At 51.0% G+C, this 14,758-nt stretch overlaps 1 protein-coding gene across 3 annotated transcripts in view; it reads left to right on the top strand.

Annotated features, from left to right (window-relative positions):
• Positions 1 to 14,758, top strand: part of LARS2 (leucyl-tRNA synthetase 2, mitochondrial) — a 145,852-nt gene that overhangs the window by 113,873 nt on the left and 17,221 nt on the right. For all 3 annotated transcript variants that reach the window (XR_010413450.1, XM_064597035.1, XM_064597034.1), the window contains exons 15-19: positions 4,757 to 4,857; positions 7,175 to 7,357; positions 8,514 to 8,683; positions 10,711 to 10,788; positions 13,594 to 13,705. Coding sequence is in view for 2 of the 3 variants with exons in the window: in XM_064597035.1 (XP_064453105.1) it covers positions 4,757 to 4,857; positions 7,175 to 7,357; positions 8,514 to 8,683; positions 10,711 to 10,788; positions 13,594 to 13,705 (644 nt within the window). In the remaining variant the exon portion in view is untranslated. The remainder of the gene's footprint in view (positions 1 to 4,756; positions 4,858 to 7,174; positions 7,358 to 8,513; positions 8,684 to 10,710; positions 10,789 to 13,593; positions 13,706 to 14,758) is intronic.

The following is a 14,758-nucleotide window of genomic DNA, read 5'->3' as shown; positions in this document are numbered from 1 at the left end:
GTATTAATCGGGGCTCCTCCCATGCTGCTGGCTGGCTGCTAAGAAATAGAAACGGTGGTATTTTACGAATGAGCCATGGCTTAATACTTAGAAACTGGCTGATGATGTGAGCCTGATGTGCCCCCCCAACCCCCGCCCCGGGCACAGGGCGAGGCAGAAGAGGAAGTTCGCAAACTTAGTCTTGAAAAGTCCACGTTAGAGACTATTTTCAGAAATCCAGGGCTATCTGTACTCTTCTTTCTAGACCTACATGGGAGCCTCCTGACCAGGTCAGGACCATGGGCAGCGGGCTATCTAGGAGCTCGGGAGTAGGTAAAAAGTCATCTGCAGTGACCAGTTATCGCTCTGATAAATCTGAGCTTCTTTTAGCCACATTACTTGTATGCAGTGATGTTTCACCAGGGCGCTTAAAATAGCCTTTCATTCTATGTTCTGAAATTCCTTCTTTATCCTAATAGTTACTGACCCTGCTCGCCCTGCCCTTCCTCCTGCCCTCCCTCCCTCCCTCTCTTCTTTTCTTCTGTCCTTGGTGGGACAGAGGTGGCTTTCAGAGACTGGCGGGTACGGATGGTTGTAATTTCCGACTCAGGGCGTGCAAACTGTCAAGGAAGTACTAAAGAGGGCATCGCTTCCCATCCTTCTGCCGCCAGGTGAAAGCAGACACACCTGCCCCTTGGGGTGGTATTAGCAGGAGAGCTGAGCCAGAGCCAAGAGCACAGGGAAACCAGCTAGGCCCCTCCAGGGGGAGGCCCGGCGTAATGCCACCCATCTGTGATGCTTCCAGGCAAAAGGGGTTTGGTGGTGGTTTCAGATTTTTTCATTTCCTTCTAGAACCCTCTGCTAACATGGTCCCTATGATGAATGCATCACTCAGTTGCTTGTATAAGTTGGTTCCCGGTGCCATTTGTCGAGTGGATGAATGGACAAATAGGGAGTATGTTACACTGGTTGTGAATCTTAGTAATGAGCTTGGCAGTGGTGTGATCTCTGCTCCAGCAGGACTGGGTTCCAGGTCCCCTTGGCCCTCATTCCCCTGCACCTTGCACCTCCAGGCCACACTAGTGCCTCCTCCCTGTGGTGTGGATGGTTATTTCTGAGCATGTCTCGGGCTGCCCATTCTACTGTAAGTCTTCTAACGGCAGAGCGCTCAGTACCCAGTTGCTGCTCACATGGGTGTGGAATGGATTAACAAGTGTGACTCCTCATGCCGAGCTAAACTACTTGTGGGTGCATGTGACCAGCTTCAGCCTTGAGAATGAAAACTGGATTCCCAGAGTCCTATGGATCATTCCCTGGAGCACTGCAAGAGTAGGGGATGGGGGGGCCACTGGGGGATAAGCGGGACTCGGGCTTGGACGTGCCCCTCCCACACTGAAATCCAGTGTGAACCCCCTTGGGGCCTTCTCCCACGCTCGTGCCCTTGCTCCTTCCTGCAAGCTTCCTGCGATCTTGAGTGGACGGAGTCTGAAATCACAGTGCACCTCTCCGTGCAAGAAGGTCACAGCCCCAACCAGAAGCCATGACATCCAGGCCTGCCTTTCATCCGTCTTTCTTCCTTCATCACTTGTCCCCCTGCACATTGTCCCTACCTCTGCTGCTGCAGGTTTATTTCTTCCCTCGTGGACACAAAGTTGATTTAGGTCAAACCACTGAATGAATATTGAGCATCTGCTGTGAACTAGGCACTGAGAAGAGGCTCACAAGAGGAAGACAGGGAGGCGACTCACCTGAACACACAATACAATTTTACAATCGAGTATCTGTCGAGGGCAGGAACCGATACCACAATGGACACACCAACAAGGAGCAGTTCTGGGGGCAGCCTCCAGTGTGCACAGGCCCCTGGGATCCCTCGCTGGGAAAGGGTTAGAAGTGGTTTTGAACCAGGCAGAACTAATCGATGGCCTCAGCAGCCAGGCTAGCGGTGCCCATGGTGGGGAGGTAGGGCCTTTGGGAGGCTGGTCACACTCGGGTCATCAGTAGGGCTGCTTATGTTGTGAAAATTCAAGGGGCGCCTGGGTGGCTCAGTCGTTAAGCGTCTGCCTTCGGCTCCGGTCATGATCCCGGGGTCCTGGGATCAAGCCCCGCATCTTGCTCCACAGGAAGCCTGCTTCTCCCTCTGCCTCTCTCTGTCTCTCTTATGAATAAATAAAGAAAATCTTTATTAAAAAAAAAAAGAAAATTCATCAAATGTTACCCCTAGAATTCGTAGGCTTTTCAATATGTGTGATGCACTTCATTTCACAGTTTACTTAAAAAAAAAAATAAGAGGGAGAATTGTAGGCGATCAGGCCTGAGGTTAGTGGCAGACGCGGTTAGGTGCAGCGCTGCCCATTCCCAGAAGGTGGCAGCATCGAGCCACTTGAGGAACTGCAGGACCCCAGCCGGATTCCTGGTTTCTAAGGGATCTCCCCACCCTCCCACCCCCGCCCTGTCCTGTCTGGGGGTTGAAAGCTACGGATTTTCATCAGATGACTCATCTTTATCTTTGGGATCCAGATTATTCCCTCCTTCCTTCCATCCCGGTTTTTTATTTCTCCTAAGAGTGGCCAAAGCCATGTACTTAGAGTGAGAGAGGAAAGGAAAAATCTCGTCAACGATAAAGTTCATCCCACTGGCATCGAGCATAGCAGGGAGAAGGTGGTAGTCTGGTTTTTTGTCTTTTTTTTTTTCCCCCTGTCAGGCTGCGGCACATAAAACTATCTGAGGAAGATTCCAATCTGAAAGATGAACTTGTGCACACACAGATCAGCCCATCGAGCCCACTGATGCTTAGCTGGGTTTGGGGGGCAGCCCTTCCTTGTAGAATACCGGCTCAAATTTGCTTGGTGCTTTTGAATGCATTCGTGTCCAGTCTCTTCCTTTACCTGCCCAATAAAAAGTAGCCATATGATTTTCTTATTTTATTTTAAAACTGTTGCCATATACATACTGTAGTATATGTATTGGGGTTGAAATCCAAGTGCCGCCTGACATTGGTTGGAAGGGAAAGATGGCTTTAGGAGCCAGCAACAGCAACCACCTAGCGTCCTCCTCCTTCCGTCCTGCTGTCCATGCGTTTATGCATATTTACGCATTCATTCATCCCTCCGTGTTTTGGACATGTTTTTGAGCCTGTCCTCCATCTGTCGTGCACAGCGCTAAGTGCTGGGGACAGAGGGAGGAATAAGAGACTAGTCCTTGCGGTGATGGGTGCAGGGCGTCATGGCGGCGGTGTGTGCCGGACATTGCAGGACCCAAGGGAGGGCGTGGAGGTGTGTGCCGGGGACAGAGGTGGTCACCCAGAAAAGGGAATGCCTGATTCAGTGGTGAAGGGGGAGTCCAGGTTTCCTGGGGAACATGGTACGTGCTGGCAACAACCAAGTGCGCGTGTGACCTCCGTGAGGAGCGAGTGTGTTTAAGTGTCAAGAGACCGCAGGAAGGTCAACAGGGGCTGATGGTGGAGAAAGTCACACGCTCAGTGGGTGTGGGTACAGTTCTCTGAGCTTCCTGAGGAGGATGCAAACCTGGGTCCTTGGGTATCGAACCCCAACCTGCTGTGGATAAAGCCCGTGTGGCCTGAGGACACACATTCCTCATGGTGTGGGTGTTCCTAAAGAGGGGGACCACGGACACCATGGCTCCCCCTTCAAGGCGCTACCATATTCAAATGCCTCATAAGATCCAAGTGCATTTGACTGTCAGACAACGGTTTAAAGCTGAGACTGTCGTGGAAAAATCCTTCCTATGGTTAAATGAAATACCACGAAGTAGTTGTGTGTATTATGATCTATTTAAATCCAAGAAAATTATACAAAACTATATATATATACACATATGTATGGAAAAGGCATTCAGAACAGTCTCCAGACTTTTCCAGGTGTAGTCACCATACAATTAATAACAACTATCTCCTCAGGGTGGGTAATGAATTTGAACAGAGGGTAATGAATTTGAATGGAAAGGCCAGATGCACGATTAATTTGTGTGACTTACACATTTTTTTTTTTAAGATTTTATTTATTTATTTGACAGAGAGAGGCACAGTGAGAGAGGGAACACAAGCAGGGGGAGTGGGGGAGGGAGAAGCAGGCTTCCCGCCGAGCAGGGAGCCCGATGTGGGGCTCGATCCCAGGACCCTGAGATCATGACCTGAGCCGAAGGCAGACTGAGCCACACAGGCGCCCCAACTTACACATTTTTTTAAAGAATGTGAGTAAGCACTGTCTGCAAGGTTGAGGGAAAAGCAGCCTGCTTGAACAGAGCCCCAACTTCAACCTCTCTACATCCTCTTGAGCCCTTCCTGATGCGGGACTCAGCACGTAGCTGACATATTTATGGTTCTTCAAAATTTACGAGTATTTTCAGGCATTCATTTACTCGAATCTTCCCAACAGCCCTTGGACAGATTTTTATTGCCTCTACTTGACAGATAAGCCAACAGCTGCTAAGAACAGGTAAGGGACTTGCCTTGGCTCCTAGAATTCACGGAGTAGGAGACAGATTCAAATCCAGGCCTTCCAAATCTGAAGCCTAGCGCTCTTGCCACTTCGCCAAGTGGAAAGCCATTAATACCTGCTGGTATGAATTAACGTTCTTATCGCTGCTTTATAAGGAGCGCTTTGTTCCAGTTGGGTTTCCAAGTGGCATTGGCCAGCCCACCTGCTTTCGTGAAGGGCAGCCGTCTCTGTCCATCAGCTGAGAAGGTTTGTATTGCTGTCTTCTGGATGCTTCACATCCCCACCCATCGATTTCTTTTCCTGTTCTCTTTCCTCAGAGAGCCTTTCCATAAGCTGCTGGCCCAAGGCCTTATCAAGGGGCAGACATTCCGCCGACCATCAGGACAGTATCTCCAGAGAGAGGAAGTAGATCTCACAGGTAAGAAAAATGCCCATCTGGACCCATCCAGGTACATCAGGCTAAAGCAAGTGTTTGCCCGGGGCCTCGGCTGGGTGGAAAATCCAGGGTCTCCAGGCCTCTGCCTGCTGTGGGCCGGTGTCCTCTGAAGGCTGGAGCCAGGATGGCTGCCCGCCCATCGGCCCCAGCCCCATCCAGCGTCCATTTGCTTCTGGCGGGGTTTTCGTTTGTATGTAACCCAAAGTCAGCCGGGGCATCACCTCATGTCCTCGCTCATGTTTGACATGGCGTCTCAGGAACAGAGCCCTGAGACCCAAGAGGCGCTCTTCTAAGGCTGGGGTATCCCAGCACTTCTCCCTAGGTGGTCTCAAGGCGCATGTCAGCCCCTCGGGGCCACCCCAATACTGAACCCCTTCAGCACCCTGGAGCAGCCCTGTCTGGCACTCCCCTGACTTCCCTTGCACTTTTGCTCAGGGGTAGTTCCTCACAGCAGATCTTGAGGTGGCACCGTGACGATGTCATGTGCACCCAGCCTACCGATGAAATCAGTAGAAAATGGGAGTGGGGGTACATAGGGGCACCATTCAGCTTAGAAAACCCAGGGCACAACAGAGGCGATCATGTAAACCCAACAACCCCCTAATGGTAGGCAGCGTCCCAAAACAAACACTAGAGAAAAGATTTAGGTGGAAGCCATCAATGGAATTACCTAATTAATGCAGTAATATATCAGGGTTTGGAATGGTCCGAGGGAGAAAAAGAAGCTGGAAGAGCAGAAATTGTTTCGCCAACACGGGCCAGAGGGGAAAGGAGCCAAATCCAAAGGGCACATTTCAGTTGGTAGTGAAGTGCTGTCTGTGTTAAGGGCAGGACTGCCATGTACAGTTGTGCAGCGTGTGCACTGCCCAAAGGCACCCAGCCAAGGGGGTGAGCAGGGCCTGAAATCCAGCCTCTTGCCACACCATACACTCAGGGCCACATTTGCCAAGAGAGGGCACCTTTTTCCTACTTCTCAACTGCTCTGCCCTGATAGTTGGCTTTTTCCTAATTTGCACAACGGTGCTGGAAAGAGTAGCTACAGCCCAGAGGAGGTGTGCAGGGTAAACGGACAGCCCGGATAAAGCACCTTCAGTCTCCTTTGGCTCCGATGTCATGGGTCCAGACAGTGTTGTGAACATCTTTTCCCTTCCCACGCAGACTTGCCCGCTGGGAGAGAAGCAAGGGCAGGCTTCCATCTCCTTAATGGGTGCGCTTCTGCTAAAGTATGGAATTAATTCTTAGGTACATACATCAGTCCCTTGGGAGTTTGGTTGCCATTGGAGTCTGGGACTATCTGGCTGGAAGGAACAGAAATGCACCCAAAGGCAGGTGGAGCACAGGATATAGAGATGTCACCCCAAGCAAGCTGCCGGCGCTCCAGCCAGGCCTCACAGCATGCCCACAACCACGGGTGCCTCACAGATGCCAGTCCTAGGACTTTCTCCTCTCTCCTTCGATGGCCCCTGGTTCCTCTTCCTCCTTTCCTCTGTTTTTCTGCCCTGTTCTCCTTCCTCTGCCAGGCTTGGCTTCTGCCCTGCCCCAACTCCAGGGCACAAGGTGACCTTGGGGAGCCACGATGCCATGTCTGGCCCCATCTCCTTAGGACTTTACGGTTACAGTGCCCGGCAACATTGAAACAAGAGCTTCTGTCTCTCAGTTCCGGGTCCTGAGAAAGACCTTGGCCTTGCCAGATGTCCTTCCTTGTCCCAGCCCCTGGAGCTTGGCCACAAGGTCACCTCATCCCACCCTAGCCATAGAAGGCCTTCTCTGTCAGCACCCTCGGGACCGGTGGTGTGCGGGGTGGGGAGGAGCCACTTCCAAAGAACAGGGCACATGGCATTCCACGTGAGCCCAGTGAGCTAGTTCCACGGAGCCTGCTCGCGAGAGACCCTGACTGGTCAGCTGCCGGCTCCCAGAGGAGACCTTGCATCCGTAAAGAAAACAGCAAAACAGGCAAAGCTTTGCTACCCTGTTTTTTACTTTCTCTTTTGTATAAACGTAGTTTGCTTTTATAGAGCAGGAAGTTGCTTTGTCTCGTTTTGGGGTGGAGAAGAAGCAGGTACGGGCCATCACAACCGTGCTGTGCTCCCGAAGGGAAGGTTTGGGGTGGGGGGTGGGCCTCACTCGTTTCAAAACGAAAACACTTCCTGTGATACACGGTAGAGAGAGAGAAAGGGGTGTGTTGAGCGAGTTTGTGGGATCCTTCACATGGACACTTCGAATTGCTCTTATTGAATGTGCTTGTGTAGAACCGCCTAGAGCCACACCTTCCGTCCCCATGTGTTTTTCCGGCGTGCAGGTGCTGTTCCTGTTCATGCAAAAACGAAGGAGAGGTTGGAGGTGACGTGGGAGAAGATGAGCAAGTCCAAACACAACGGGGTGGACCCCGAGGAGGTCATCGAGCAGTACGGCATCGACACCATCCGGCTCTACCTCCTTTTCGCCGCCCCTCCTGAGAAGGACATCTTGTGGGATGTGAAGAGTAAGGCCCCTTCCTCTCCCCCGCCTCCTTTGTGATCTGCCCCGGACACCGGAGGAGTTTGGGGAAAGGAAATGTCCGGGCTGGAGACAGTAGTAAGGTTTCTAGGAATCAGTTCCATGAAGCGAGTAGCGTGGTTTGTCCTACATCCTGTGCCATTCTTAGCCTGGGGTTCCCAGACGGAATGAACCTCAGAATGTCGGGGGGGCTGCTGGCCATTGTGGATTCCCAGTCCTCACCCCAGACCTCCTGACACAGCATCCGGGGGGCCCCAGGAACCTGCCTTTGGCGAGTCTGTGGTGTTGCTGATGCAGGTTCTCATCATTCCGCTGGAGAACATTCCCCGGGAGCCAGATTGGCTTCCATGCCACTCTGGGGCCCCTCTGTGGTCCACGGAGGCCAGTCCCCTCTTGATCTACCCTGAAAGGTTTGTTCTAGGGTAGGGTCGTCGCCCCTTCCCAGCGCAGAAAACACCGCCCTGGGGCCTGCTCCTGATGTTCCCTGTGACCCCCTCCCTCACCCACAGCAGCCTCCAGAGCCCCCCTCTCAGGGGAGATTTGTCTCTGCAGGGTTGGTTAGATCTGAAAAGGCATGAGTAAAATCTTGTTGGGTATCTGGATGTCCTAGAATACACGGTCCAGTGGTCATTCAGTTTTCCTTCCGCCATCTGCCCCAAGGGTTGCTGTGGCAGAAGCCGCCAGATGCCCGGATCACGGTTATGCCGCATGCCCTTGCCCGTGATAAGTGTGGCACAGGGGCCAGTCCCAAAATGGGCTGCGTCGGAATCACTGGGGACGTACAGAGGGCGCACGTGTGGGCACAGGCATCTTTGGGGACACCTCTGCGGCAGCAGGCGTTCTCACTCAAGGCAGCTGAGCACGGGGCCCATCGTGGCCCAGGCTTCTGAGCTTGTTGGTGGGCGGCACTCTGAGGAGCCCTGCAGTCCAGTGCGCCGGATACCCGGGGTTCTGGGGTGTGACGGAGTCTGTGCTGCTCTGAGCTCCCGGAAGCTGGAGGCCAGGGTGGCCCCCGTCACTCCATCGGGGCACAATGAAGCATGTCTTCAACGTACCCGTGCCTCTCTGGGCTTGGGGAGAACCACATCAGTCATTCACGTGTCTGTCTCTCTCTCTCTCTCGTGTCCCGACGTGAAACTCAGCCGATGCCCTTCCTGGGGTGCTGAGGTGGCAACAACGTCTGTGGGCCTTGGTGACCCGCTTCATCGAGGCCAGGGCTCCCGGGATGGCTCCCCAGCCCCAGCTGCTGAGTGACGAGGAGAGAGCCGAGAGCAAGAAGCTCTGGGAGTACAAGAACTCGGTCATCTCTGAGGTCAGGAGCTTTCTGGGGGTGCTGGTTAATTCTGTGACTGAGCACGCGTGGTCCGAGTGGACCACCCTGCCTTGGGGCGGGCCGCTGTTGGCCTTGCTCCTTCCTCACTCTGGCATCCCCCCGGCCTTGAAGGGTTCCCTCACCGTGTCGAGTAGCTCACCAAGCTGGAGCAGCCGGCCACGTGCTCTAATGGAAAGACATGCTCTCAGCAAAGGGCTTCCTCCAACGGTGTCCACCACGTGTCCATCCCAGATCTCGGGAGGCCGCCCCCTTCCCACAGGCTCCACGCTTCACACTCGGGCAGAGAACCAAATGCAGGGTCGCGCTGCTGACACACTGCATACGGGATGAACAGAAACAGAAGTGTAGCACTGGAAGGGGCATGAAGAGGCTGCTCTGTGGCCTCCTCATTTTACAGATGGGGACAGAGATGAGGCCTAGAGCCGAGAATCCAAGTTCCTGGGTGCTCCGCATAGTGAGGCCTTCTGCACCCAGTTACGTTGTTACACAGCATCTGTGTGAATTATTGTGGGTTAATTTTTGCAAATAAATGATGTGTTCGTGTTACCCTCTTAGAGAATGTTTTATTGTCTAAAATCATTTTCTTTTTTTCTTTTTTAAAGATTTTATTTTTAAGTAATCTCCACACCCAACGTGGGGCTCGAACTCATGCCCCCGAGATTAAAAGTCGCATGCTCCACTGACTGAGGCAGCCAGGCGCCCCTGACTCATTTTAAAAGATTCTTCACTGAGAACAAATCCCTATAAATTTCTTCTCTAGAAGTCTGATACCATACCACAACCTTTGCCTTTTTAAGCACTTTGTGAAGAAAATGTCATGTTTTTGAAAGAAGGTATTTAGGGGATCCGGAGCTATTTTTAGGGGGTGTCACTCCTTAGGCCGAATTTTTACTGTTATTTTTATTTTTTAGAATTGCTGATTTGAACTTTTAAAGTCAGCCAAGGTCACTTTTTTGGACTTTGGTAACTGATGACATTGAAGAAACAGGGTTTTCATGAGGCCCTGGGTCCAGCATGGTCTCATTCAGTGACACTTCTTTTTTCTTTTTAAGATTTTATTTATTTATTTATTCGATAGAGAGAGAGAGACAGCAAGAGAGGGAACACAAGCAGGGGGAGTGGGAGAGGGAGAAGCAGGCCTCCCGCTAAGCAGAGAGCCCGAAGTGGGTCTCGATCCCAGGACCCTGGGATCATGACCTGAGCTGAAGGCAGACGCTTAACGACTGAGCCACCCAGGCGCCCCTCAGTGACATGTCCTCAGGGTATATTCCCATCCACTCTACTCTAGTGTAGAGACACAGAGCTCACTCAGTTGACCTTTGTGATGTGAATGATGCCTGAATGACTGTTTTCATGCCACATACTTCCTGTCTGGATTTGGCACATTATTCTCTTCTATCAGATCATAGAACTGGGGTATTTCGACAAGTTGGAAACTCTTGACATCTTTAGATGTGTTGTTTTTCTGTATTCTTGGCCGTGGTTGAAATCGAGAAGCACACAAACAGGAAGAAGCTGACAAGTCAGCTTGAGTGTTCTTATGTTGACTCCATATTTGAAAACGCAAAACTCATCTTATCCCTTATATGAATAACCTTCGTTGTGAATGAAAGTCACGGAGCCACAGGGAAGGGACATCCTGTACCCCATCTCCCGGTGACTGTTGTTTTGATGTTTGCTCATCTGCAGGTCCTGCCTCCTGTCTGGGTGGTTAGAAGCGTTTGATGTCCCCCTGGGAGAACCAACACTGTCCCAGATGTGGGGGGGAGGAAACGCTGGACAGCGGAAACATCATCATTGACCCTGATTTTGAAAATCTTTGTATCGATGAAACATTACCGTGATTATCTGAGATAGTGAAAGCATTTATAAATATCTTTGATTGCATTCATTTAATTCACATTTTTTTGGATAATTCATTTGCTTTATTGTTGTGTTGCATTGGTTTTTTGTGGAAAGCTCAAAGGGATTTTGAAGAAAGTGAATAATTCAACTTTTATCCATAGGTGACTGCCCGTTTCACAGAGGACTTCTCACTGAATTCTGTAATTTCTCAGCTGATGGGACTCAGCAGTGCCCTCCTGGTAAGTGGCTCTCCTGACCTTATTTGCTGGTAACAGGGGAGGGTGGGTGGCCTCGAGCCACATTGTGAGGTGGCCTGCAGGGTCCTGGATGGTGGACAGAGAGCAGGACCATGGTGTCACCTCCTTGGTGTGGTTCTGTTATCTTAAAGAAGCCTGTTTTCCATAGTCACAACCTAGTTTTATAGCTGGAAGGTTCTTAAAGGTTGTCTGGTCCAAAGCCCACCCCCTCACTCCCCTCCCCACCCCCATATTTTGCAGATGAGGACACTGACACCCAGGGAGGTTCGATGACGTATCTGGTTGATTAGTGACAGATCAGGACCAGACTTGAGCCCCCTTCTCTCCCTGCTCTGCTCTTTTCTTCCTGCTTCCGCTGCCTGCTCTCCTGATTGATCTGATACCCCCTTGGCATCATTAACACTCCTTTAACCTGGATAGGTCAGATTTGTGCTCACTAAAAGCAAAAGTCAGCCTTTTTAGCATAGATTCCTCTTCTTGCCACATGTGAATAGAATTTTTCTTGTCAGGGGAAGGATTTGTCAACAAATGGAGGTTAGGCAAGTGGTTAGCTGTTTGGACAACAAACAACAACAACAAAAAATGTACATTAAAGCTATTACCACATGCCTTTTATAATGAAGCTCTCCCCAAACTTTAAGAACAGTGGAAGAAATTTACAGGTTTGACTACATAAAACTTACCATTTTTAGTATATTAAAACATGCCGTGCTACAAAGCAGGTAAAAACTGGGGAAAACATTTTATAACAAATATGTCAGACATGAGGCTTAACATCCTTGATATGTAAAGAGCTCTTTACATATGAATATAAAAATAGCTGACCTAAAAATGGTCAAAGGATGTGAAAAGAAAATCACCCACAGAAAGTGGTATAGAAATCATCTGTAAACTTGGCAGAAAAAAAATATTTGCCTTGCTAATTATCGTGAAATGCAAATTAAAAACGCGATGCTATTTTTTTTTAACCTATCAGATTTGTAGAGACTTTATAACATAAAGTCCGTGCTATGACAAGGACAGTGGGACAGCGACACACCCCATCGGTGGCCGTGGTTAATGTAACCTTGCCAGGAGGAACTTCGGCTCCGAGGTTGGCATCCCTCCAATTGTTTAGACCCTTTGATTCCGGGCTGCCCATTGGCAGGTGACTTATAATCACAGAGACATAGAACCCCAGCTGTCTCCAATGGGGAAATCGTGAAATGACTCATGTCATTTCAATAGGGAGGAAATGTGCCACCACCATTCACGTCGTGTCTTCCAGGAATCCCTAGTACCAAAAATTGTTCATGATATAACATCAAATAAACATACGATACAGAAGTGCTCGTAGGATAAAAATTCCAGTCGAACAAAAGGGTATGTGGACAGATGTGTATATTCACATATTTTTGCATTTTTGGAGACCAGGATAAATACATCAGTTTTTTTTTTTCCTGTTTGGTATAATTGTGAGTGGTTTTGCATTTCCCAGATTTTCTTTGCTGAGTGTGTGTGTTTTTTAAAGATCTTGTTTATGTATTCGACACAGAGAGAGCACAAGCAGGGGGAGCAGCAGAGGGAGAGGGAGAAGCAGGCTCCCCGCTGAGCAGGGGAAGCCAGCCTCTGGGAAACTCAGTACCGTTGTTCTTCCCACAGCCCGCTTCCCTCCAGGCTGTCCCTGGTCTACACTCACCGGCTCATACCCTGCTTCGCTCCCCACCCTCCCTCCCCACCGACACCCTGTGGAATCCTGTGACACCCTGGATTCATTTGTCACTTTTCTCCCCAATTGGCTGTAAACTCCTTGAGGGCAGAAACCGTGCCCTTTTGGAGTAGGTACCCCATAAATTAAATGGCTGTGGCTGCGTTATGTGACTAGCAGCACTGCAGGAAGAAACCGGGTGTTACCGGCACAGCTGCTTAATAGAAGGATGACCCCCGCCGAGACCTCCAAGGGGGCAGGAGGACCCCTGCTCTGGGCGCTGCACGTTGCAAAGCCCGTGAGCAAGTCTCTCTGCATGTCTCACCGGTCCTGCAGCGCACGGGAAACCTCGAAGAGCGGTCGGGAGTTTAACTCTGATTTAAGACAGAGCTGCTGGGAGCCTGCTTCTCCCTCTCCCTCTGCCCCTCTCCCATGTGCGTGTGCTCTCTCTGTCTCTCAAATGAATAAATAAAATCTTTTTTAAAAAATTAAAAAATAAATAAAAAGCTAAAAAAAAAAGATACAGCTGGATTCTCATGGGGACCGCGTCACTTGGACAGCCACGTACCTGGGGGCAGATTGCTCCCCTTCGGCGGTCCTTAGCCGCCCCACCCGTCCAGTGGGGTAAGAACAGCACCCTCCAAGGGTACTGGTGGGAACTACACGAGTCCGCCTCAGACCGAGGGCGTAGTGCGTGCTCCGTGAAGAGTAGTGTGCATGTTGTCGCTGTTGCTCTACTTTTTTTTTTTTTAAAGATTTATTTATTTGAGAGAGAGAATGAGAGAGAGAGAGAGCATGAGAGGGGGGAGGGTCAGAGGGAGAAGCAGACTCCCTGCCGAGCAGGGAGCCCCATGCGGGACTCGATCCTGGGACTCCAGGATCATGACCTGAGCCGAAGGCAGTCGCTTAACCAACTGAGCCACCCAGGCGCCCTGCTGCTCTACTTTTAATACTGTGATTAAAAGGGGCGAGTTCAGGGTCCGGAGCAAATGTGGGTGGGATGGAGGGTTTTTGCCTACCTGCTTGGGTCTCTGGCCTTCCGTACCCTGGCTCGTTCCATGTGGCTCAGTATTCTTCCACCGTTCTTTTCTGTTCCTCAGCAAGCTTCTCAGAGAGTGGTCCTCCACAGCCCCGAGTTTGAGGACGCGCTATGTGCCCTGACGGTGATGGCCTCCCCGATGGCCCCTCACATCACCTCGGAGCTCTGGGCAGGTAGGTGGGGGCGTCCTCGCTGGACCCGCTACTTGCTAACCTGGATGTGCCCCAGCCTCTCGTGGAACACGACTTGGGGCTCAAATGTCCTCGGGCGTGGGGCCCAGCGTTTGGCATCTGTACCCCGCCGTCAGAATGGTGGTACTTCTTCTGCGCGCTCGGCCCTGCCGAAGGGGAAGGCCCCTCTCCGCGTTGGCACCCCGCGCCCACCCCGCTGGGAATGTGGACGGCCCCACGGGGCGATCTTTTTCCGAACTCAGCCTCCCGCTCTCCACAGGCCACAACCCCACGTTCTCTTTCTAAGAGGGGAACGCAGGGTTAGTCCCACTTTATAGATGGAGAAAAGGACGCCTGGAGTCACGCTGCAGATCTAAAACTTAAACTGGGATTCGGGTCTCTCCAGCAGACCGTCTTTCCTAAACTGGGCGCTGAAGCGAGTCCCCGTGCCTGAGGCTCACTGGCTAAGTGGGGAAGCTTCCACCCCGCCCGCCCCCTTGGAGGTCCCAGTTCTGGAGCCGGGGGCGGGGGGATGACTGGAGAGTGTTGTTTTATTTGTTTTTTCTTTTAAGACTTTATTTATTTAGTTGAGAGAGAGAGAGCATGAGCAGGGGGTAGGGGCAGAGGGAGAGGGAGAAACAGACTCCCCACTGAGCAGGGAACCCTACACGGGGCTCAATCCCAGGACCTGGGATCATGACTGAGCCGAAGGCAGATGCTTAACCGACTGAGCCACCCAGGCGTCCCGTGACTGGAGAGTTTTTAACCAGCTCCCGGGTGATTCTGATGCACAGGCAGGTGGGGGACTGTGTCCCTCTACTGTTAAGACCTGGCTCTCAGAGGAAAGCCTAAGGCAAGATTTCATTTTTTCTCTTGTAGGGCCTCCTCTTGAGAGCATTTTCAGGGCCCATTGGTCATTCTAAAAGGCCATCACTAGAAATACCAACATCCTGTCCTTTAAGAAATAATTTGAACGTTCTTTACCCTAAACTGTCTTCAATAGTTAATTCTTTCTTTTCCTTTTTGTCATCTCTATTTCATGTTAATTTTAATGTG

Source organism: Mirounga angustirostris, unplaced genomic scaffold (assembly GCF_029215605.1).
Source record: "Mirounga angustirostris isolate CCGP_5_RB_7025 unplaced genomic scaffold, mMirAng1.0.hap1 SCAF_1, whole genome shotgun sequence".
Lineage (NCBI taxonomy): Eukaryota > Metazoa > Chordata > Mammalia > Carnivora > Phocidae > Mirounga > Mirounga angustirostris.
This window is presented reverse-complemented; position numbering and strand designations above follow the sequence as displayed.